Below are 25,104 nucleotides of genomic sequence, written 5' to 3'. Positions count from 1 at the left end.
TTTTCTTTAGACTTGGTTCCTGCAGCTTCACAAGCTGCTCCCCTCTCGTTCTGCCCTCCTCCTCCTCCTCTGGACTGAAACCGCCTGCAGCTGGAGTCAAACTGTCGCCACACACTCACTCAGTCTCTGCTCTCTGCTGTATGATGATGTCTGTGCTGGTTGTTGGCCGCCTGCTGCTGCTGCTCGCCTGCTTGGCTCTGCCTCTGTATGGCGTGGAAAAGGTGAGAAATAGAGGATACCGAAAGGATCCCGACGCAGACAAGGTAAGAGAGAGCAGATAAGATGAAGCACACAGTCACTATGATCACTTCTAAAAGTTCAGTAACTTTCTAGGAGACAGTGATTTGTGGTTTGTCTTTATGGCTTCCCATAATGAAAAACTTAAAAAAGGGTTTACATCAAGATATTGTTCTACTTGTCACTTTTCCCTTTTAAAGTATATATTATCATTAAGGTGCACTTTGCTTCAAACTGACAATTGGTTTACACTTAAAAGACTGACTTCCCCTCTAAAAAGTAGAAGAAAGAAAAGTTGCTGATTCACTCACATAATCGACATGTGGGCTTACACTTCAGTCGGTGTGGTCACAATGGTCACCAAAACTACCTGGCAGCAGATAAGACAAGGAGCTTTTTGTTTGGTCAGTTGTTTCTATATACTATTCTAAGTGTATGGTTGCTCTCCACAAGCCTGAAAGAACAGAAGAAAAAAAAAAGAATTCCCAAAGTTGGGGTATGGCTCACTGATTGTCTGCTTTTTCTTTGTTATCTATCTGCCTGTGTGTATTTGTAATGTTTATCTGATTTGGGGTGAAAGTTGTGCTAAATGTGTTACATTGTGATAATGTATTAAATTATCAAATTACTAGTAATTTTCTCAAAAAAGAAAAAAAGAACTAAGGCAAGGTTCAGTTTTGTAATTGAGGTCCACCAACCCTTGAATGTACTAGTTTTCACCAACCCTTATCCTTTCTGAGCAGAATTACATAACCGTCCTGGTTGTAGTTGGGTGAAGGAACAGAGTGGACACACATTCACTATTTATGCTCTTGGAAGTCGAATGAAAGTGAAACTAATGTTTATTTTGTTGGGGGAGACTCTGCGGGTCCCCTGCCCTCAGAGGGACTCAGAGTCTGCATGCCACACAGTGACAACCTCTAAGCTCAGCTTTTTGTTATCCTACAGTCTTGTTCCACAGCTGAGACCACAGGAGCAGGACATAATGAATAGCATCTTGTTTTACCATCTGTATCTAGTGCACTGGTGGAAATGATGCAGAAAAGCCCAACTGCACTAGTCACTCTGGAGAGAGGAGATCTGCTCATTTGAGCGACACGGTAATCATAAAATCCTGCTCTGATTCCTGGAGTCACTCTGAATCTGAAGAACTCTCAAAGCCCGGCCTTATATCACGCTCTGCATACTCGAGGAGAGCCTCAGCCCTCGCCTCAGCTTGGACTAATGCATGAAATACTCCTGATTCCTCAGCAATTTGGGGGCAAATACAGCCTTTACGCCTTGGTTACAGTAACAGACTGTGTGCTACTAATATGCAGCAGGGGCTGGAGTGTAATTCATGCAGGCAGGCAGCACCACTATAGAAACAGCAGACTGGAAGCTAATATAAAAGTCAGCTGTGTGGCTTTGTGGACAGAGGTTCCATTCAGTTCCACGCTTTGAAAGGTCTCCAAAAATCCAACCCTTATTAAAACAAACTGGTTTCCTTGGCAAATATCAACCAACAGACTATTAGAGCGTTTGTCACCTTCACGTCTTCCCGCCTATTAGCCAAGACGCTCAGAGGCGTTATCCCTCTTTTCTTTTAGGATAAATTCCCAAGTGTGTTACACTTGCATACCAACCTGCAATTGACTGCAGTCATCACACACTGTCTGGCTTCCAGGACAGATGATGTCAGACCCTTTTGTCTCCAGGTTGCACCAGCAAAGCCCCTTAATGGCTAAAACACACTCTCAACTATCTGCTACTCTGCAACTGATGTTAAAATATTGTAATTCTCTCCACGTTAAGCTTTTCCTTCAGATCACAATGGTTTGATTTTCATTTTTCTGCTTTACCCCAGAGACTGAAGTCTGGACAAGATGCTTAAAGAGGAGGAAAGGCTCTTTGTTCTTTCCCTCCTTGGGAGTATTTTTTGTCTTAGTGTCTTTTGGCCATGTGCCCCCTATAACTGCTCCACAGCTGCATTCTGAGCACAAAGGGGAAGCAATGATCCAACAGACAGACCTGAGCCAAGGGAGAGGACGCCCTTCCACGTGTCAGTTTATGTCTGTCCTGACTAAATGAATGAGTACATGACCATCACAAACAACTACACCGAAATTAAAATCTCAACTGTGAGTAAAAAAAGACGAAAAACTTGACGATCTGATCTACACTCTGCAATCTGTTGGTCAAACGGTGTCTTTGAAGAAAACATTACATGAAGCTTTTGGGATCTACATTGTATCTGCCTCTGTATGTGGTAGGTTCTGGCTGGCTCCCCTGTCTCCATGTCTCGGTGTATTTGAGTCAGCTTGAGTGAGAAGCAGCATCTGTTTAAACATAGCAGCAGATTTCGCAGGAGAATGAATCACACCGAGATATGTGGGGCCAGACAACTGCTGATGTAGGCCATCACCAAGATTTCCGTTCCTCATTATCATTCAGTCTGTTGTTCACTTGCTTCATGGTGTCACGGTTGCTGGTTCTGTTGCTTTGCCTTGGTTTGGATCACATCTGTTGCTACACTTAGTTCAACCCGACGGAAGTGTATTTGTTTATGTGACTCGTAAATGAGCAATATTCTTGCTTCCTGCGTGTGATGGCTGGATGGATGGCAGCTTTGAGTTGTCTGTGGTGCATGCAGTCCAAACAAAGATTAAACTGAAAAAAAACATTAAAATCTAAAACAGGATGTTGGATAACAGCAGACTTCCACTCATTATCTATTCCACTTCTATTCTCTTCCTTGTTTTTTCAGTTCGGCAGCTGCATGCAGGGGCCAGGAGGCCCCACTGGCAGAGAAGGCAACCCTGGGGCCAACGGCATTCCGGGGACGCCGGGCATCCCTGGCCGCGACGGGTCTAAAGGTGAGAAAGGGGAGTGCATCAGCGAGATCTTCGAGGAATCCTGGAAGCCCAACTACAAGCAGTGTGCCTGGAACTCTCTGAATTATGGAATTGACCTGGGTAAAGTGGCAGTGAGTATTTTGACACAGAATAAATGAGCGTTCACTTGGAGCATTTTACATAAATGTTTCACAGCCAACCCAATGCATATCAGTGGCACGATTACTTTAAATCTTGTGTTGCAGGACTGTACGTTCACCAAGATGCGTTCAGACAGTGCCCTCAGAGTCCTCTTCAGTGGCTCCCTCAGACTCAAGTGTAAGAACGCGTGCTGCCAGAGGTGGTACTTCACCTTCAACGGAGCCGAGTGTACTGGACCCCTGCCCATAGAGTCAATCATCTACTTAGACCAGGGAAGCCCAGAGCTGAACTCAACCATCAACATTCACAGAACGTCCTCAGGTACGACTGGAGTCATACGATCTATTGTGCAATAAACAAAGGGAACATCTACTTTTCCAGTATGTTAACTTACCTGTGCTTATTGTTAAGAAATGAAATAGTTATGGGTCAACCTTTGCAGATATAGTATTTTTGCCTCCTTAATAAGAGTTAGATAAGAACATTAATCCCACTAATGTCTGTGGACTAAATAGGTCTGTGGAGCTGTCCAAATATGGAACTATGATACAAGGATAAGGGTAAACATTTACAAGCAGCATGTGTAGTAGTGTAGCACTTGTTTATAGTTGAGATAGTTCCTTTTCATAAAGATAGAGAAATGGCTGCACAAAGACCCCTATCATTGTTGCTATAGCTGGTTGGCATAATGTCTAGAAACAAATGGAAAACGACGTGTCTCCACTTTATCCCACTATCCAGAATTGCAGCTAAATTATGGTATTGTGGATACGGAGGCTGTTATCTTGCGCATTTGACTGCGTGTAGTAGCGATCCCATTGATAGAGGCTGTGCTATCTTCAGATGTAAATGATCAGATGCAGAGAGGATCTGTTAATCTGTCCTTACTGCAGGAACCCACATGCTACAATATGCAACACCACCACTGAAATTCTCTGCCTTTGATGGTTTGCTACATAACCTCCACCACTCATAGGCTATAGTAGGCCTGCTGGAGCCCTCTGGTGGCCCTGGACTGTGCTAACATACAAACAGCCATTTCCTTACACATGTGTGTGACTAATCCTGAGTAGCATCATCATAGCATCAAATAGCTAATAAAACCACACTTACCAGAAACATGAGCACTTACAAATCTGAGGGATACGAACTACCCGAAAAGACAAAGCAAATGTATTTCATCTATACTTTGACTTTTTAGTTAGGTTTGTGTCCCATCAACTAAAATGGAAGAGGCAGGATTTAGGACCAATACTGTTACGAGCCACCAGGGGTAAATCAAGACACGTTGGCCTCACTTTTGGGGAGATGTCAAGTCGTCCTTCTTTATATAGGCCTACAGTCTATGGGGCAAACGGCTAGCTCTACATACCAACACCTTCAAAACTCACTGAATACATTTCACCATGTTTGTTGACTCCAAATGAAAAACAAAGTGTGAAAACTCCATTTAGTTTATCACCGTTTCGTGTCTAGTAACGTATTTATCGGGAGGTCGCAGGTTTCTTACAGTGAGTTAACATTCCCAGTTTTATTTATCTTCATACCTGACGACAGACACGTTAGCTTCTCCAGTTGCTACTTTAGCTACATGTGGACAGAGCTAAGCTAACAGTTAGACGAGTGTAGCTGCTTTACAAGACGTGAAAAACTCATCCTTTCATGTGGTTATTTAATTGCTTGGGGGATTTTGCGAAGCCTTGTCAGCAATTTTCCAACTTTAAAGCACTTCTCTTTAAGTTTTTTTTAAGTTCACCACTGTGTCAATAAAACCAAAACAAGACGGTTTACATGTTCACTGAAATTCATTGTGTCACATGATCCTCTCTCTCTTTCTGTCCCCCTGCAGTTGAAGGCCTGTGCGAGGGAGTTAAAGCCGGGCTGGTAGATGTGGCTGTGTGGGTGGGGACCTGCGCTGACTACCCAAGAGGTGACGCATCTACAGGCTGGAACTCAGTATCCAGGGTCATCATTGAGGAACTGCCTAAATAAATAAAAGGAAACAGTCGTGGCAGTGTAGTATGTTTGCTGGCTAGTGATGGCGAGATGAAGCTTCATGAATCTTTGAAGCTTTCCATCCAATTGGTTCGCTCATGGGCCGAAGCTTCATGGCGCTTCATTTGCTCTACTCCGCTATCAAGTGGACATTAAATGTAATGTAATTATAATGAAACCATGGCTTTGGTGTGTGAAGCTTTGAATTGAATAAACGAATAAATGATGTTTGTGATGCCAATACACGTACACGTACAAAATTGATAACAGTTAATTCATTTTTATTTAAAAACCACAGCTTCTCAACAGTGCTGGGTTTCAGGCGGTTTCATTTTTTAGAAATAATTTCGCCTGCTTTAGAAACGATCATTTCACAGCGCACAGATGATGCTGGGGTACAAAGAAAAGATACCGCAAGATTGTAGAAGTTAGGAAATAAATTCCTTTTCTCCCTCCAATACTCAGCATATATTGCAAGCAAACGCACAATAAAGTCCCAAGACAAGTAGTGTGGGGGGGAATCGATTGCGTTTCGCGGCCCCTTTTATTTTGAATCGCACACCAAACCCGCGAACCCTTTCCTGAATCAGTGACGTGCTCGGCCGGCTCGCGAGGCTTCGAACGTCATCACATACGTCATCAACACAAGCCTCGATACGCGCTTCGTAAAAATCATCCTCGATTACTCGACACACGCTTCGAAGCCTCGACACGGGAGGACACATCACTATTGCTGGCCCTCCAAAATGATCTGGTGTGGTTTTGCTGGGGCTTCACAGCATCACTGATTGTAACTTGAATGTTTTTTCCTCTCTTTTATCTCGCTGGAGTATAACACTAGATGACAAGCCTACAAACAGGAATACTGTGTCATTCTGTCCACCAGAAATAAACATTGTACTGTAGCTTCTCTTCTTGTGGGTGCTGTTGCATTCCAGTAACCGATTAACAGACTTTGTGACAAGACATTGACAATATTTAAACTATGTACTCATTTGACCTGTTCAAATTGTTAATGTTAATAAAACAATCCTTTTTGTAAAGAATTTAACTCATTGATGTGACTACTTCTATTCACTGAAATGTTTGATACGATTTGAAATATAATTAAATTTAGACACAAGGGGTCAACATTACACAAGAGACAATGGAGATAAAGCTGTTTGGGTTTTATATCAAAACATTACATTAGCTGCAAAAAGAACAAAGATGTCAACAAATAATTACATGTTGGAGAGTTTACATGCAATAACATCTTTTACTTGCTCTTCACATAAAGAAATAATTTAAAATACAAACTAATTTTGTGTGTGCATGCAATTAGAAACCTGAGATCTCTATATGATGTTGATGGTCAGCTTTTAACATTTCAGACTATGTCCCTTTCTGCTACCCGCTAACATAAGATGTAAACATAACTATCTATGATGAAATATTTCATTGAGAGTAGTTATTTTTTAAAAGCCATAAAAAAAAAGAGGTGATCATCCATCACAACAGCATTAAATCCATTAAGGCAACTCTCCACAATGGTCAAAGTTCAGGATGAATTAGAAACCCATCATGTTGTTACTGAAATCCAGAACTTGCAGTGAAAGAAAGAAAATCCACTGTTATTCTGTGTGGTGGCTTTTTCTATTCAGTTTCAGTCAAAATGAATGCTTCTCACATAGGCTCATTTACATGTTCTGTGAGAGTTCAGTCTGATGTCTTTCGCTCCGTTTCTTTCTGTGGCACCAAGAGTCTTTGCTACTGTCCAATGTCCTTCTTTAAAGCCACATTTATTTCCTCCCCAGCAGGAAGTGTGACACATTCTCATAAACTACAAAAGTGATGCAGCAGGCGGGAGTGACTCGTAACACGTTGGGGATGATGCCTTTGTAGAATCCAATGGCGCCTTCGTTCCTGCAGAGAAAAGGGAAATAATGACCTTGAATCAGCCTGGACCAGATTTAGAAACTGATGAGAGGATGACAAGTTCAAACATCGAGAAGATCACTATCATACCTCCATGTGCGTTTTATGACATCAATAACTCCATTGTATCTATTGTGCTGGTCTTGCAGACGAGCTCGCACCACCTGATACGGGTACGTTGTGGCCACAGCAAATATTTTTGATAATGCTGCCATTGAGATGTACTCCATCGCATTCTGTTTACACAGAAAGACAAACGGAGAGAAAGAGAGAGGGGTTAAGAAATGAGCAGAGCAGGAAAACTGGTGAGTAATTTCTTCTCCAACTGCTAGTTATCAACTGTGGTCTCAGTCTTCATTAAACTGAAAAGTTACAAACCTCGTGCTTCAGCTTAACACTGACAATGACATGTTTCCAGTCTGCCTGTGGCTCGGGGGTTAATGACTCACCAACTTTGCATCTGAAGGTACTTTCTTGTATTTGTTGTAGTCTCTCTTGAGCTCCTCATACGCCATGAACTGCAGAGCTCCATGCGATGTGCCAAACAGGCCAGGAACATAACCCTTTGAAAAGTATACACACTGTTAATCAGCCTGAAGTGATTCAGGAGGAATTACTATCAACAGCCAATCCTACAACACCAGGTCCATAACTTTCTGTCTGTCAGTTGGACAATCGGTAACAATTATTTTGACACGATAATAAATATCAATATTAATGAAGGAGCAGAAGTACAACTCACTGTACTTCTCCTCTTCAATTATTAATTTAATGTCATCCACCCTCAAGAACTTCTCCGCTGTTTGCTCCGTTCAATGTCGGGAGTTGAGGGTAAATTACGTATTCTCCAGTCAAGCCTATGTGGTGAATATGTAGCTCCCCCCCCCCCCTCTCTCTTTTTATCTATACTGCTTGTGTGGCTGTAGTGGATGGGCAGAGGGGGACATTTAATAATGTGATTGGTAAAATTGGTAAAATGTAAACTCCAGGACAACAGAAGGGGAATACGGGATGCATATTTGATCATTTATATCATATAAAATATGTCATCAATATTGTTTAAAATCATTTTTCAGTGTGTTTCCTGGTGCGATACGCTCGCGTCTAGCTGAAAAAATAGACTCGACACCGAACCGAACCGATCGCTGCACGGCGCTAGGCAGCCTTGGCGCAGCGCTTCAGCGTCCGGTGTGACCAGCACAAAGGTTTAACATGGGAGTGGATGGGAGCCAGCTGGCTTTTCTGGCTTGGCGCTGTGGTCCAGTGTGAATCCGGCATTAGTGTTCTACTAATAGAGTAACCAACAGAGGGAGGCAACGCCCTCTAGTGGTGAACTAATTACTAAATAATAAACTAATGTTTCTAAAATTTCTGTTTTTTTCAGTAGTGTTTTCAGGACCCCCCTTAAATACGAAGGGGTAGACAGAAATTATTGAATGCTTTACGAACGGACGATGCGAATCAAGATGGCAACCGCTGGGGGTTAAATAATCATAAATGTAAGAACCTTACGAATCAGATGTGTCACTGTTTAATGTTGGTTGATAATGGTTGTGAATGTAATGATGTTAGTTGAAATTCTTTATCAATGTAATAACTAGTGGTGTCAAATTACTAGGGGAACATTTTCTAGCCCTCTGCCTTGTGGCTCCACTACCAGCAAAGGGCATACATATCTAGGGTAAGGGCCAAAGGAGAGGAATTGGGACAGGATATTAGGGCAGTCTCGGTGGCAAATTCAGTTCTACAAAACAAATTATTACAACTTGTCCTCAGGTGACATTCCACAAAAAAATATATCTATAAAGATTTTTTTATCTGCCACTGACAAATGAGCTTTTCTTGTATTTCTGGATTACACACAAGTCCAAAAAGACACTATTCTTTAACCTTGTATAGTCCCTGCACTCCTTCATAGCGGTAGATCTTGACCAGAGCGTCCACCATTCCTTTGTAGTGTTTACTGTTTGGGTCAGCATTGTACTGCAGCACCAGCCGGGTCTTGGTGACCCAGATTGGGTTGGTTAGGGTCAGCGTCAAGATGCCTGAGTGAAGACAAATAAGTCTGAAGATAAAGAAATTGTCACGGCGAGGCTTGTAAACATGTTAAAACATACTTGTTGAAGCACATGCAGTAGCCACTTGAATAGACTCACATGACTGTTAACAAGTACAACAAGGTACTTCAAACTCAGAATCTTAGTCCTGCAGACAGGATCAGGTGGTTGAGTTCTCGTGAGTCAATTAGAGAAGAGAGCTGGTTTAAGTGAATTGGATTGTAAAATAATGCTGTATACAACTTGCCATAGCTGTCACATGATCATAATTTAAGTCATATTTCAATATAAATGGATGTGGATTCCTTTAGGTTCCATTCACAACTAACACATCTCCATATATGAGTGTTAAAGCATCATTTTATTTTTTGCTTTCCTGCTGTAAAAAGCCTTATTTTCAGCTCCTAACTTAATTTGCCAAACAGGAAATGGATTATTGTGACCCCACATGACTGCAATGGACAAAGGGGTCACAGACTAATCTCCTTGAGGCCAGCCAGGAGCAGTGTAATCTAGCTTCTGTTGTTGACTCAGAGCTGAATGTGCGTGCGTGTGTGTGTGTGTGTGAGTGTGTGTTTCCACAGAATTCAGATAAATGTGGTCCTAACCTGCTTCGGCTGCAGACACCAGGTGTTCTGTGGCGGTCAGTTCACTTTGACGACCCTCCTTTATGTACGACTTGATTGCATTGTAGCTGTGAGCGAGGACAGTTTGGGTTAACAGATCATTTTACAAATGGCACAAGGACAATGTCATGATGGACACACATGCATCTTCAGTTTTTGCATGGGTGCTTATCACCTACGTACAGGAGGAAATAGAGACCCCACGATGCTCCGGCACCCCAGACATTGGGTGTCACTCCTTGATACAGTCCTCTCAGGCCCTCCTGCTGCCACACACTTCTCATACAGTGCATTATGCTGCTGTACTGAGGTCGTAATTGTAGACCGTCACTCACTGCAATACAAACACATCCAAGATCAGCACTAAAGATTTGTATTTGGTGAATTAATGTTACATTCTACAAGCACACACAGTGCACTGAAACCTCCTGTATATCAGATCTATAATGCACACATTTATTTCAATTTAATTTCAGGATATGCAGCTGTAATCCCTGGTGGGACGCAGTGGTGATGCAGATGTCTATAGACAATCACATTTACATTCTACTTGATTTCAAACTGTACCTGCAAAGCGGATTTTGACCAGGTCCAGGGGGTGAAGCACCAGTGTGGACACCACTCCGCCACTCAGTCCTGCCACCAGGTTCTCCATCCTCACATGGCTGAAGACGTGTTGGACATGTCCCAGAAGAGACACGGGGTTGCTGGACAGCCCCGTCTCTGTCACGTTAACGGAGCCGGGGTTCGGAGAAGAGCTCATGTCTACCTGTGGTTTTACCGAAGCTGTTTCCTGTCAAATAGCTCCAGTCGGATAGCTCCTGTCAGCTAGCGGTGTTTAGAGCTAAAAATAAAATGTTGCTACACAACACTCTGGAGATAACTCACTGCCACTGCTGCCGATTCCAAACATGGCGGACAGCTGGTACACGCTCCTTGAAACCTCCTCATGTTGGTTTCACGTTAGAAAGTGAAGCACGCTACCGACATGTGGGAATCTGATAATGTGCAACATGTCACGTTGAGGTGTCTCTGCTCGACCTTGCTACTGGAAGTGATTTGGCATGAAGCTAACACATTTATTAGGATCAGTTCCGTCCCAAACCTCCAAAATAAAACTAGTTTCTGGTATGTCGGGGTGGAATCTCTTTTAGTGTCAAGCAGGTAATTCGAGTTGTGCGGGTGGGTGCCTCCTCCTCTTGTGCCCCTCTATTTGTGGAGTTCCCCAGGGATCCATTTTGGGTCCCTTTCTATTAACTGCTCCCCTCGGTGTAAATTGTGTAAAAGCATAACATTTATTTTCTGTGTCTTGTGAAGTGACAATATTACACCAATCCTTGCTATATTTCATTATGCTACCTGTGTTGGTTGTTACTAATGTAAGTGTAGGTTGTAAGAGTTACTGTGCTTTTTTATACTGGTTGAAAGAGAAGTAAATACATGAACTCATGTAGTAAAAGTCGGTCTAAACTATTATTTAGGTACAGAAAAGCAATTCATTTTTAACACACACACACACACGCAAACACACTGGCCTAAAACAGTCTATGCCTGAAATACATTAGGCGTTTTATGAACTGTTGGTGTCATTTCCGGTCTGCCCTATGCCACATGTGAGGTTGTTTTACTTTTATGTGACACAACCAGGAGGACTGGCGATCCCACAATGCAACGCGGCGACAACTGTACTCTCTTCTTCTTCCACACACATGGCTGGAAAAACCAATGCTTGCTGAAATAAATTGTTGTTTAAATTAACACAACTGCGTTTCTCAAAGCGTGACTCCTGTTCGACTCTGCTGCCAAATGAAAGTCAAAGTTCTCTCGAGGAACCCGGATGACTACGTCCGGGAAACCAAGCTGGATATTCAACGTGGTAAGAGATACACTTTAAACTCATACAGGCTAGACACAGTTTAGCTAACAGAATGCTAGCAGGATGCTAACTTGTCAAACAGCTCCTAAAACACAGACACGCAAATTTACGTTGTCACGATATCGTTTTCTGTTGTCTTTAAACTTAAATATGACACATTTACCTCCTGCCTATTATTTTTATTTTATATTTAACTTTCTTGTTTTATTATTGTATGTTCTATATTTATAATAGCACATACACACAACAGCAATAAAACCCGATTCTGATTTCACATCCTTTAGTAGTGACAACTTCAGCACACAACATGCGTTAAGTTGAATAACCTTAAAGTTTGTGTGCAGGACCCTACATATCGTATTAGGTGAATCCCCAGTAAACAGTTATAAATACAAGGGACTGCAATATATCCCCATAATTATCAATTTAACCCACTTCAAAGTAAAGTTTGCATCCTTTTTTTGTAACACAGATTTACAACATCCTCATGCAACCGTATTGTTGTAATCAGCTCATTAACAAGTGACTCTTCCGTCTTTAGTCCCTAGAAACTATGACCCAACCCTGCATCCATTTGAGGTGAACAGAGAGTATTGCCGGGCTCTGAATGCCACCAAGCTGGAGAGGGTGTTTGCCAAGCCCTTCCTGGCGTCTCTGGACGGGCACAGGGATGGTGTGAACTGCATGGCCAAGCACACAAAGAGCCTCTCCACCCTGCTGTCTGGTGCCTGTGATGGAGAGGTAACCAACCACCAGGATATACATGTGTTGCTACAGATAATTCGATTTAAGCAATTTGATCTGGAGATGTTCTGATACCAATTTCACTTCCTGATATCGATTCCAATACCTGGACTTTCTATATCGGCTGATCCAGAGAACCGATCAGATACCAGTACATGTTAAAGAATAGCAACTTACATTAACGTATTTTATCAGCTCTATGCTATTGTCCTTGTATGGACGTGATGATTGTTATCATTGTGGTATAAACAGGAATATAATTTACAATTATTTAGATTCATATTCCATATATAAAATCTTATATATCCCTCACTAATCAGATTTTATCCTTTGCTTTTAGTCACTCTTGTATTCATAAATACACTGTTAAGTGTCTTTGCCTCCTTAACTTGATTTTGACCTTGGTTCGGCTTTTCACATATTCCTGTGTGAATATGTTGTACTGATTAGTCTTTGCATCTGCTAATCCGAATTGTAACGCCTGGTTTTACTGTAATTATTCATTTGTTTGTTAATTATATATTGTAATGTGTCCTTACTACTCAAAATACCATTTGAGTAGTACCACCCAAAATCAGTTTTTGCCAGTTGCAGTACTGCTGTTTCTTCAAAGATGAAGTCAGATTAAGAAGAGAATTACAGTTTTGTTTAATATAATATAAAACTAATACCTTTTTCAGACATGACCTGCTGGTAAAGTCCGAAGAATTGGTTACAGAGTTTACACAGAGTTTGCCTTTCACACATGCACAACAAGTTACCTGTGGGTTCACATCAGCAACAAATTCTCTGCATTATTTGGGCGAGAGGTGGAGCATCCAGGTGCAACAGACATAGAGAGGATGAGATGTTTGAACTCTGCTGCAGAGGTCACGTGCTTCTCTTGACAACACACACACCAGTGTCAGCTCTTATCACCACAAACTCTTGTGACACATTTGTTGGTGTCTTTGTTTTCTTTTAGATCATTTCACTTTTGTGCTGGTTGCTCGTTAGCCTCACTTGCTCTCTGATGCCGGCCCCGGCATTTTTGGCAGTATCAGAGTTACTTCTGAAGTTGGAATTGGATCATCTTTGATATGAAGTGTGACATTGTACACACAACACTGACAGGATGTGTAATTTGATCCTCAGGTGAGAGTGTGGGATCTGACCAAACGGGAATGTGTCCGCACACTCCAAGCCCATGAAGGTTTTGTCCGGGGAATGGTCGTGCGCTTTTGTGGAACTTCCTTCTTTACGGTGACTGTTTCTTTTTACAACAATATAAAAAGTTTTTAACTGACCTCCTAGCTTTGGTTTGACTCATTGTTATGCTGTATGTAAAACAGGCTGGTGACGACAAGACAATCAAACAGTGGAAAATGGAGGCACCAGGTTACGGAGAGGAAGAGGAGCCGCTTAACACTATTCTGGGCAAGGTATGATCTGTGACAATCTGATATAATTGTTAGCAGGATTATTCAAAGACTACTGAACCGATCTCCATGAAATGCAGTGGAGGGCAGGGGCATGATGCAGGAAGAACTCAATCAAATTTGAGTTAAATAATATTTGTAATTTCTCTTATTTTTATTCTCTTTGCTTTTAATGTTTTCTGTATTTATAGTAATATACTTTGACTGTTTATAAGTTACTTTATAATAATCAAGGACCATTGTAGTTGCATCATCGTACATCAGTGAAGGGTCAAATTATAATAACAATTCTTGTCTCTCGTAGACTGTGTTCACAGGACTGGACCATCATCAGAAGGACAATGTGCTTGCAACATGTGGCCAGCAGGTGGACATCTGGGACGAGCAGAGGAGTAGCCCAATCCGTTCTTTCACCTGGGGTGTAGACAGTTTCAGCTCTGTCCGCTTCAACCCGGTGGAGGTGAGACACTCAGATAACACACTAACAGTTGTCAATGTTCATAGTTATTGTCAGATTTATCTAAATTTGCCACCCAACAGATACTTTAATAGGTTGTGTTTCTCCACAGACTGAACTTCTTGCAAGTTGTGCCTCTGACCGAAGTATCGTTCTGTATGACATGAGAGAATCTGCACCTCTCAAAAAGGTGGGCATGTGTCATTAGGTTGTTTCAGGAATGAGCCGTTTTCTCTGCGCTCTTCTGTACAAGGCAACGATAAGAAATATAACTTCTGCATGTTTTCATTTTAAGGTTATCATGACAATGAGGAGCAACACTCTATGCTGGAATCCTATGGAAGCATATTATTTCACTTGTGCAAATGAGGACTACAAGTGAGTTAAACGAAGCACATCAATGTGTAAACTGTCAATGAGACATTTATATTCTGACAGTTTTTTGTAAACCGTGTCACTAATGGAGCTGATTTGTGTCTCACCAGCCTCTACACATACGACATGAGGTACCTGAGGCAGCCAGTCACAGTGCACATGGACCATGTCTCAGCAGTGCTGGACGTGGACTACTCTCCCACCGGCAAAGATTTTGTATCTGCCAGTTTTGACAAGACGATCCGCATCTTCCCCAAGGACGCCGGCCACAGCAAGTCAGTAACGTCAGGGAAAATGATAGTCCTAGTCTCTGCTTTATATTTTCCCTGTGATGTTATCACTGGTCTGTAGTCATGAAGCATGTCAGCTCTGGTGCCACAGTGGAGTCAGAGAAACACGTTTTCCTTTTATCCAATTAAGACCTGGGATGCCCTTCAAAAAAGCCCTTTTCTGAAAAGATTGCCCTACAACCTTTATTTTTCAGCAGATAGAAACATTAAATGTCAAACATGTGGAAATTTATCCCTTTAGCTTTTATTATTATCTCATTGCTTATGCCTTGGAACCTGGATATGACTGTAAATAATAACATTTGTCAACATGTCAATACTTCTCCCATCTGCACTTTGGCATTTCTGATGACAATGCACATCATCGGTCACGGACAACCCCATATAAAGCAGGCGGAGATCTCATCCAATATATATGTATATGTTGCATCTGGGTTCAGTGCATTAATATTGTGTCTAATATTTATTGGTAGTTTTGTTTCTGGAATGTATGAGGATCATGTACTTGTCATGGGGCTGTCCCTTTTTATAAATTAAGTTTGAACCAATTTGACATGACACTCTATCTGCAAAAGTCAGATGAGAATGAAACTTGACATTACTCTGCTTGTCTGTGGCACCTCCTGGGCTGCCTCACTTGGCTGGACAGTTAACAGTGGAGCTCTCAGATTGCATGGTAAATAGTTGACAAACAGCCTCACCATTGATTCTTACTTAGCAAACTATGGTGTAGAACCCAAAACACTTCCACAAGCCGATTCTCAGATGCTGTGATGTCGTGATTATTTGCTCAGGACGGCTTTGCTTGCTAGCGTCCACCATTGTCGTAGCAAAACAACGTAACAATACTGAGTCACTTTACAGATGCCTCAAGAGAGCAGGTAATAGGTCAAGGTGACAGTGATCGCCCTCTGCTGGATCAGGAGACAAATGACTTCAGACGCTCTGATGTGCTGCTAGATTGAATATTTTGAAATCAAACAGGTCATTACAGTAAACATGAACTTCGCTCCCAAGTTCGATTGAATTGATTATTTATTTAACCCTCGTAAAACACATTGAGGAATAAGACCCTCATTTACAATGGTGCAGAGTGTACAATGAACAGTTAATACATTAAGAAAATAGATAAATAAATAAGAATGAAATAAATATGCATATGTACATACAGCAACACATGGGAAAAGGTCAAAAACGATCAAGAATTATTGCATTTCAAATAAAAAGTGACCTTCAGGGTTTATTAGCATTGGCGCTAAAAAAAAGATTTTACACGATTATCTTTACCATACTGTTAAACATCAATACATGAAGGTTAAAAGTCTATATTAACACTGTTGCACTGAAAGTGTTTTTAGTTTTCACTGATATAGGTCTGCTTTAAATGATCCGGCTTTAGACCTCAGCCTATCATTGTTTGTAGTTGGCCTTTTCCATAAAAGCCAACGTCACATGTCCCTCTAGTAAAAGCTCAGGAGTCAATACTGAAAGTAATGATGTTTGAATGCTTTTTTTGGCTCATTGTCACATCGGCATGGTTCTCTTGAAAAGAACAGAGCCGTTGGTAATGTTATAAATAAGTGCTGTGCTTTTTCTATTATGACTACTGTCCATGGTTTACATAGCTGATAATAGTAGATAGTTGCCTGAAGCTGTTGTGGGGGTGCTTGTTTTGACTGACTGTCTTAGCCCAAACACTGCCATTGTTTGGTTGCTATGTGCAAAATGGTACATAGAGTACTGTTAATACACTTGTCAGGCTCCAGAACAAATAGCACACACACATGTTGTGTTACAGTTACTGGTGCATTTTGCCAGACAGCATCTCAGAGTCCAAACCATAGTCTGTAGTGTAAGAACAGTTGAAATCACCTCAAACTTTCATATATAAATATATATAATATATATGGTAATTATGAAGTGTGGGTAAAACCAGCCACTGACTCACCTGAATTGAACACAGCTGTTTAGTGCACCACGGAAGTGTGGAAAAACAAGATTACTACATAATCAACAAGAACTAACCGGAAGTGAATCTTTCTAAGTGAACCATAAATCCACAACATCGACAGTATGATTTTAATGATTTCTATCAAGAGTCAATCCTTTTCATCATGACTGCAATTGTTCATAACCGTAAATATGTCCTAACTATTCTTATAATGATGGCGGAGGTTCTACAACACTAACAAAGTAGTCATGGTTATATTTGTCCAGTTTCCTGAAATTTTTCCCAACCTCAATGAAGTAGTAATTTTTACTGAAACTGGGATATTACCCTAACTGATCCATTATTTTTATCTTTACCATTTATCGCAAAAGCGTTCTGTATCGTTTTATTTAGAAAGTACATAATATCAATGTTGTCCTGTCCCATTTGTGTGTGTCCTTCAACAAGACCTGGACATATAAATTGTGTCGTCATTTTAAGAGGAAAAGTGCTTGAATTGAGTCAAACTTTAGTTTTTGTTATTTTCCTAACTGCTAGCAGAGACCTTGCACTTCCTTATTTATAACTTTTTTTACATTTAGGGAAGTGTACCACACCAAACGCATGCAACATGTCATCTGCGTCAAGTGGTCGTCAGACAGCAAGTACGTCCTGAGTGGCTCTGACGAAATGAACATCCGACTGTGGAAAGCCAACGCAGCTGAGAAACTAGGAATGGTGAGTCCCCTCTCGTCTTTTCTACATCACATTCCAGCTTTCATGGTTTCATACTCAAGACAACTTGTTTCTGATTGGCTGCCTTCTGATAATTCCCTCATCACAATGTCTGCGACCAATCAATAGCTGTTTGATATTTCCCTCTTTTGCCGGACATACTGTATACTGTATCTCCTTCCTGTATAATCTGAATGTGTTGTATGAGTTAGCGGCATTTTTTTCGACACTGCCATGGCCCTGCGCCCATCTCAGCTTCGTTAGTGTGGGTGACGATGACAGGAGTTACCGCACTGCTGTTGCCAAATGCCCTGATGAATGCTGACTTAGGGGAGAATCACTCTCAATAAGTACAATGTACTTATTGGCACAGGAGCTCTTGTGTCAGGTGGAAGTCCCCCCCAAAAAAACTCAAAGACACGTGCAGTTGTTTGACACATCCTCTCTGACTTTTAGTATATCTTTGTTTTGTTAGTGACTACCCCATCTATTTTATAAGATCACTGGGTTAGCTGAACCAATGACCCCATTCTTGTGTTATTCTCGACTAACTACCAAATAAAGCTCCAGTAAAATGTCGGGGAGTGTGTCAGTGGTCCAAATACGAGTCATGACTCTGTAATAAAGACCCTTGACTTCTCGCGTGCCATCTCCAGCAGTCATCTTTCATCCCTAATCAGATTCTCTCTTGCTTATTCTCTTAATGCATCTCCGGAGAGGAAAATTGGCCCGCTTTTGGCACTTGTTTTACTGTCACTGTGGGAGAAGATTTATTCGCAAGCTTTGCACTTATAGAGATCAGACAAGGGCTGCTCCTATCAGCAGTTTAAATCGGCCAATCACTTAAAGCGGGATACTCCCGGCCATAATAAAGCATTAACAATCAAGTTGTACTTTAATTATCATGAAATGCTGAAATGCTGATTCAAGGCTTCACGAGTGTCCGAACTGATTGGGACTTCTCTTTCAGCTGCTGCAAACACAACACTCATTTTTTTGTTTTTCTTTAAAAACTTTATACACAGCAGCCTTTGAGTCCAGTGTTAATTAGGTACTTTGTATTTTAGACCAGGATTTTGTATCAATCGGCTCCTATAATTCACTTGCAATGATAACAACTGTGTTTCCACAGTTTGTGCAATAAGGGATTATTGCTGACATTTCAGGCTTGGTCACGTTTGATTTGTCCTCCTATTAAGTGATCTAACAAAACAGTTTTTTTAGTTTGTTAGTGTTCCTTGTTGGGATGTCGCGATACCAACAATGTGGTAGTCTATACTGATGCCCACCCCCCCTTGCCGGTCCACAAGTGATTCAGCTCCTCTCTAATCACCCACACGGAGAAAGAATCTCCATGATAATCCACTAAATGAACGCTTATGTTCCTGGATAAATGTGTCATCGGCCCAAGTTGCGTCACTAGCTGCGGGAAGAATCTCTCTGTCGTCCACAGGAGTGCGGATGTGTCTGCTCGACTCCAGTTTATTTGGGAAAACCTCTTATCACGATAATCTTTTCCATATAAATCGATAGCAATATATATCGCAATATAAATAAAATGAGCGCCACTGTACACCGGCGCATTACTCTGCGCTGGTCAACCTGGGACTCTGCTATTAAAAAATTGTCTAATCACTCACACTAAGAACAGATCTTTATAAAAAAATTCATATTTATGTTCCTGAATAAACGATGAAGTTTAAACACTGAGTTACATCGTAATCTGCGTATTGTCTGCAGGAGTGTGTGTGTGCACGCGCTCGTCTCTGTCCCTCTTCACACTCAGACTGATAACCGTATTTATTTAGTTATTAATTGATGATATTGGATCATGAATCCAGATCGTTCCGGTCACTTTAACCCTGATGTCTTGCGCGTCACAGCAGGTGTGTTTAAACGCAAGTCTCTAGAGCGAGTCAAACAAACACAAAGTAAACAGTAGTCTACGTGTCCTAATAACTTCTGATCAGTGATGGCATTTATTGGTAAAGTGAGCGCAGGTCAGAGGGTGAGAGAGGAGGAGTCAGACTCGGACAGCACAGTAGGACCCGACCTTTGATGAGCGTCTGTGCTGATCCTGAAGCAGCGCTAGTTATAATTATTCAGCGGTGGACCCCGCTTAAACAATGAACGTAGCGGAAAACATGAGTAGATTATATTTTATGTATTATCAATGCGTCATACATCCGCATCGCCCTGCATCCAAGAATCGGAAATGTTAAGATTAAGATATGTTTATTTATAACAAACACATGCACAACACACTCATGCAGGTTCTGCATTTAACCCATCTGTGTGCAGGACACACAGAGCAGTGAGCGACCATGTACAGCGCTCGGGGAGCAGATGTTGGGGGAGTAAGGTGCCTTGCTCAGGGGCACTAGACAGGGTAGGGAGACTCTCTTTTTGGACAGATCAATCCAGGTTCGTCTTTTGTTGTCTCTCCGTGGAATCGAACCAGAGTCGAACCAGAGACCTTCTCTGCCCATAGTCCAAGTTTCTGCCACTAGACCACCGCCTCTCCCTCTCCCACACCTCTGTGCTGGCCCAAACACATTGCTCTGTGTGTCAACCTAACCTGACGTGGCTGTAACTATTCCAGCCACCTGATTGGTTCTGTGCGGCGCTATTCTCATTATAAATTGCTGCTCGTGTTTTCTGTCAAAACATGGATGGAATAAGTTTGCTGATGTATCGGGAATGTCTTATATTTCTATCGAGGACAAGTTATATATCGCGATAATTATCTTTATCATTTTATTGTCCAGCCCTTACTCCAGAGCGAACCAACAAACTCAAAGCAAACTCTAAGCACTGCACGGGTCCCAAGAACCTTGGATTGTGAACCTACAGTACCGTTAAAAGAATAGAACCGTGACGTTTGGCACTGACTTTGTATCAAGGCATAAGTTCAATTACACAGAGCAGGAATAATTTTTCAAATGACAATGATACCTCTTCAATTCAAGCCATTATGTTTGTTGCTTCATTTCACCCGTTTTACAAGACTGCTTCACCTGCAGTTAAAGCCCTGCTCCTTTTTTTTTCTTTCATCCAGAGCTGTAGACAGGATGTTCTTTTTTTCTGGTAGAGTACAGTTGGAAGAAGATTTACCCTTTTCACTTTCGATAATAAACATTACGTGATTTTCACACAGTCTCTCTAAGCAGCTATTTTCAAATTTCTGTCTTTATGCTGCTTTCATTCTTCTCCAGAAGTTTTTTCTCTCACCATGGTGCATAGTGCTGTTTACTGGAAAGTAACGGTGCGATCATCTGCTCTCTCATATCCACCCTGTTGAGATTATACAAACCCTGTTTAGCATGCTAACCTTGTGTGTATTTGAGGGGAGATAGTGTAGTCCAACGGGATCAGCATCTAACAGGTCTTCTCCAACAAACTGAATTAGAGAGAAATCATTGCTTTTAATTAGAATAAGAGCTTTTGATGAGGGCGGACTGAGCCAAGGCCAGTCCGACTAACTGCTAATTTTTATGAGAGATGGAGAGGGAGCGATGTTGTCGAGCTGGTGTCTTCACTTTTTAACAGACTTTAACTCAGATTTGAATGAGGATGTTGTCAAGCTGGAGTTGCTGCTTACTGTATCCACCAACATCTTATGATGTAAAACACCACACTGTAAAGGTATAAAGATTAGTAGTATCAGATTAAGCAGCAAACCACCCAAGATTTACATTTGTCTGCGGAAAATATTGTTCCAAAGTGTGTTATAGCTTTTTTAATCTGAACAAAACCCAAGTGTGAAAACAACTCATTTGCAGCCATATGGGGTTTGTCCGCCGGACAATTTTTTGATCAGAAGTAGTATCTGGAGTCAGTGAATATGTCCTTATTAATGTATGTACATGACGATGAAGATACCATGTGGAGACCTTGAGTGTGGATACAGGACCATGGGCTAGGGTTAGGGTTAGACCGAAAGTTTACACTATACTTATATAAATAAATACAAAACGCACACCCTCTGACTCGTGACTCCGACTTTCGTGCCAATTCAAGGCTGAGGGTCGCCTTTCCATCACTCGGAGGCCCTTGTGTCTCCGCAGCTGGGGCTGTCTAAGGAATAATGGAAACGGTTCTCGGTACCCAACCCTACTCATAAATATTAGTCCCCTTAACATTATTTTCTTGTCATCAAAATCCAGGAATTCTGAGAAATCACTGTCATCTTTCTAACTGCAGAGAGCCTGGGTGGCTATTTAGTTTGGAGAACACCACAGCATTTATTTCTTCTCCACACTTCTTGTTATGCCACATTTCTCTTTTCCCACTGGATTTGTCCATAGTTTTCGCTTGTTGCTTGACTCTCTGTCGTCATTTCTTCCCCTGTGGTTTCATTTAGCTGGCCCCCAGAGAGAGGGCGGCTGTCAACTACAGTCAGAAGCTGAAGGAGAAGTTCCAGCACCACCCGCAGATCCGACGCATCGCTCACCACCGACATCTACCCAAGAACATCTACCACGAGACCAAAGAGCTGCGGACCATGAAAGAGGCTCGCCGTAGGAAGTAAGTTTCCATTGTGTTAATGTTGCTGTAGGACCTGAACCTTGAACTTAGCTGCAGGAATGATGATCCCTCTACGTCCATGTAGAGGTAATGGGGACTGATCTATGCAGTCACACCAGCCTAATGGAAAATCACACAGATCAGACAGCACCAACATGACACTGTCTCAACAGACCTCCCATGCACATTTACAGCTTGTTTGGTGGATTGATTGTTCCAGTTTGCCCTGTGGTCAGTGATTCATAGCTCAGTCCACAGCTCTGTTTTGTAATTACAGGCAGGACAGTGATATGTCAGACGTGTGTTTGGACTTGTGAATGATTTACCATGTGTGTGTTATGCATTATTTTAAGGGTACATTAGTGCGGTCACTGACGTAGGTGTTGGGTCAATAGTCTCATATTCAATCTCTTCCTCCCTCCTCATTTGTGTTTGCTCACACCCCCTCTCCAATTCTTTCCTGATTTTTTACTTTATTCTCAAACCCTTCTTTGCTTTTTAGGGAGAGGAACGTCCGCAAGCACAGCAAACCAGGAAGTGTTCCTGTGGTGTCTGAGAAGGAGAAGCATGTTGTCACTGTGCTGAAATAAACCGAGCCACAGAAGAGAATGGAGAACCCCGGGACTGTCGGCAGGGGATGAGCTCAAGATCGCATCCTCACATGGGACTTGTTCAGACTGATCTGAGTTGAGATTCTAAAACATTAAAACTAGTTCACTGTGGGAAGCTGGGAGCTAAGCATCACTCAATGACACAGATGATCTCATACAAGAAGAATAATTATTATGTTGGGTTCACCATCTGCTATTATGTTAGAGAGCAGCTTTGCTTTTTTCATTAATTTCAGTTTATTAGGATTCCTTTTAGTCCGGATTTTGGTCTAACATCCGGACTAATCACATTATTTACTTTGCAAGTTTACATTTTCCATAACAGGAGCCAAGATTCCCCAACTTAATGTCCCTTCAGTTGGAATCTATTAATTGTAGCAAAGTATGTGCCTTGTGTCTTTAAGGATTTAGGTCATATTATGCATTTCCCATTGCGTCTAAAGATAAAACTGGATTTATCTGTTTTGAATAGACACATTACCTCCTCTCTATCACACTGGCTGGTTTATTTTTTATTGTATTAGACATCAGAAAACATTGTTGATAAACCTAATTCCCTATGGACTAGGTAATGTTTTTAAAAAACATCTATATGTATTGGATGGCCAAACTGTTCAATGATGTGTATTTATAATAAAAAAGGTGAAAACATGTTGTTTGGAAGTGTAATGATCTTAATCTCTCAGAATTTCAACTTGGTGTTTGACTTGTTAAAGCAGATCCCGCACTGGTGCTAATTTACTTACAAGCCTAATCAGGTAGAGACTATCCTCTTAATGTTGTCCTTCAAATCCTATCAACACTGCAGCCTGAGACACAGGCAGCACACCGGCTGTCTGTGGGAAAGTCCTGGGGATCAAGTGGAGGGACTTCAGCTGGGGCCAGGGCTGAGAAATACAAGATGTGACTATGGTTGGTGTGCAGCAGGGTTGACAGAAACACTGTTGTGTAATCTAAGACTGACGGATGTGTGGAGCTGGTGTCAGTTTTGTTTTTAGTAATAATTGAGTTGTGGCATTTGCAATGAGCCTTTGAGCCCAGTTCTGTATGATGACCAATTCCATCTACAATTCCCTTTTGAAATAGGGCTGCAACTATTAATATCAATATCTTATTAAAACCTTATGGTGTATGTAAGTTCTCATCACTTTTTTAATAAAATTTGTCGGGTCAAACTATTTATTTTTTATTTTACTTCAAGATTTATTTTTTTATATCGTCATTGTAGAAGTTTGGGACAGTGAATTCATGTGTTTATTTTCTTAAGTTTTGTTGCTCAGACAGATGTCCTGCGCTCTCACTGCAGCTAATCTTCTCCCACTCTCATAGTGCTTTTGTGTGCACGTCATAACAACCTTTGTCACATCTGGCAACAAAGCCCAGTGTCTGTGTGTACAGTACAAGTGTGCTCTCTGAGAGGAGACAGCAGCCACACCTGCAGGTGCAGCCATAGTCATATTCTGTATTTATCTCCCCACTTCCCATTTGGCCCCTGTTCTCAGTGCTCATGATCTGGTTATGAAAGATGCATGATGCTCTCGCTCCTTGCTCACAGAGCAGGTCACAGAGCGACTCACAGAGCGGCTCCGGCTGCACACACAGTGGTCCAGTCCGGGTTTTACCTGCTGCTGTCTGCCTGCTGTCAATGAAACATCCAGCTCGTCCTCTCTGCCTTTATTCCTCTACGTGTTTCCATCGCTCCGCCCTCTTCTTCCTATCTGGATTTTTTTCCTCCTCCTCCCCTCTCTCTCTCCCTCTCTATCTCTCTCACCCCCTTGTCTCTCACTCACTCTCTCTCCCTCTCGTTGCATCCATTTTTGTGCATTTAAGAAATCAACAAGAATTACCAACCTGGAGGAAAGCGAGCTAAGAGTGACAGAGGAGGGTTAAGGGCTCGCAACGAAAACAAACACGGACGGACCGGGCCACCTTTGATTATTCCAACATGCGAGTGGAACCTCTCTAAAGAATGGCAGCGATGGGTTAGACAGGATTTAACATGACAGCGAAATAGAAGGCAAGAGTTGTTCATTTTTTATTTTCAAACCCTTTCTATTTGTCTTCTCCCTGGATGGATGGATGGATGGGTTGTGTTTGGAATAGCTGAAGGTTGTAGCCTGCAGCATGTCAACCCCGTGCCTCCAACAGGAGCATTTCTGATCCCGAGTGATTTCTCTTTCACAACATTTCATGTGTGAATTTGTGCGTTTTCGACCTGCAGCCGCTTGAATGTAGCCTGTTTGCAGGCAGCGCTCAGTCGGCTGCAGCGTGAGTATTAATCAGAACCCATCATGAGCATTTAACAGCATGAGGCTGAAGCCTGTGATGGATGTT

The 25,104-nt window shown here is 41.8% G+C and overlaps 3 protein-coding genes across 4 annotated transcripts; 2 read left to right on the top strand and 1 right to left on the bottom strand.

Annotated features, from left to right (window-relative positions):
- Positions 1–114: 114 nt before the first annotated feature.
- Positions 115–6,258, top strand: LOC133965181 (collagen triple helix repeat-containing protein 1-like). Of its 2 annotated transcripts, none has more exons than XM_062399606.1 (4): positions 115–221; positions 2,984–3,202; positions 3,317–3,533; positions 5,062–6,258. In XM_062399606.1, exons 1-4 carry the CDS (start codon positions 141–143, stop codon positions 5,202–5,204), a joined length of 660 nt encoding a protein of 219 aa, XP_062255590.1. In that variant the 5' UTR covers positions 115–140; the 3' UTR covers positions 5,205–6,258. The 2 variants fall into 2 exon arrangements, with proteins under 2 accessions (XP_062255590.1, XP_062255588.1); XM_062399604.1 differs by having other exon boundaries at positions 120–263.
- A 103-nt stretch (positions 6,259–6,361) lies between these two features.
- On the bottom strand, positions 6,362–10,874 carry LOC133965180 (solute carrier family 25 member 32-like). Its single transcript, XM_062399603.1, has 7 exons — positions 10,375–10,874; positions 9,991–10,141; positions 9,790–9,875; positions 9,015–9,169; positions 7,574–7,687; positions 7,215–7,360; positions 6,362–7,112 (listed from the first exon to the last, which is right to left on the bottom strand). The coding sequence occupies exons 1-7, from the start codon at positions 10,568–10,570 to the stop codon at positions 6,989–6,991; spliced, it is 972 nt and encodes a 323-aa protein (XP_062255587.1). The 5' UTR covers positions 10,571–10,874; the 3' UTR covers positions 6,362–6,988.
- A 605-nt stretch (positions 10,875–11,479) lies between these two features.
- dcaf13 (ddb1 and cul4 associated factor 13) lies at positions 11,480–23,421 on the top strand. The gene is made up of 11 exons (XM_062399509.1): positions 11,480–11,683; positions 12,225–12,424; positions 13,562–13,669; positions 13,759–13,848; positions 14,150–14,305; positions 14,415–14,492; positions 14,598–14,680; positions 14,788–14,952; positions 17,500–17,635; positions 21,996–22,159; positions 22,662–23,421. The coding sequence occupies exons 1-11, from the start codon at positions 11,614–11,616 to the stop codon at positions 22,747–22,749; spliced, it is 1,338 nt and encodes a 445-aa protein (XP_062255493.1). The 5' UTR covers positions 11,480–11,613; the 3' UTR covers positions 22,750–23,421.
- The last annotated feature ends 1,683 nt before the right edge of the window (positions 23,422–25,104 follow it).

Source organism: Platichthys flesus, chromosome 11, assembly GCF_949316205.1.
Source record: "Platichthys flesus chromosome 11, fPlaFle2.1, whole genome shotgun sequence".
In the NCBI taxonomy this organism is placed as follows: domain Eukaryota; kingdom Metazoa; phylum Chordata; class Actinopteri; order Pleuronectiformes; family Pleuronectidae; genus Platichthys; species Platichthys flesus.
Note: the sequence above shows the minus strand (reverse complement) of the source record. Positions and strands in the feature narration are given on the sequence as shown.

Excerpts from the sequence above, each read along its gene's own strand:
- dcaf13 (XM_062399509.1), top strand. The coding sequence starts at position 11,614 with ATGAAAGTCAAAGTTCTCTCGAGGAACCCGGATGACTACGTCCGGGAA. Across the intron at positions 13,670-13,758 it reads GTGGAACTTCCTTCTTTACG|GCTGGTGACGACAAGACAAT; the intron begins GTGACTGTTTCT and ends TATGTAAAACAG. Across the intron at positions 14,681-14,787 it reads TGTGCAAATGAGGACTACAA|CCTCTACACATACGACATGA; the intron begins GTGAGTTAAACG and ends GTGTCTCACCAG.
- LOC133965180 (XM_062399603.1), bottom strand. The coding sequence starts at position 10,570 with ATGAGCTCTTCTCCGAACCCCGGCTCCGTTAACGTGACAGAGACGGGG. Across the intron at positions 10,142-10,374 it reads GGTCAAAATCCGCTTTGCAG|TGAGTGACGGTCTACAATTA; the intron begins GTACAGTTTGAA and ends TTTGTATTGCAG. Across the intron at positions 7,688-9,014 it reads GAGTGCAGGGACTATACAAG|GGTTATGTTCCTGGCCTGTT; the intron begins GTTAAAGAATAG and ends TACTTTTCAAAG.
- LOC133965181 (XM_062399604.1), top strand. The coding sequence starts at position 141 with ATGATGATGTCTGTGCTGGTTGTTGGCCGCCTGCTGCTGCTGCTCGCC. Across the intron at positions 264-2,983 it reads AGGATCCCGACGCAGACAAG|TTCGGCAGCTGCATGCAGGG; the intron begins GTAAGAGAGAGC and ends TTGTTTTTTCAG. Across the intron at positions 3,534-5,061 it reads CATTCACAGAACGTCCTCAG|TTGAAGGCCTGTGCGAGGGA; the intron begins GTACGACTGGAG and ends GTCCCCCTGCAG.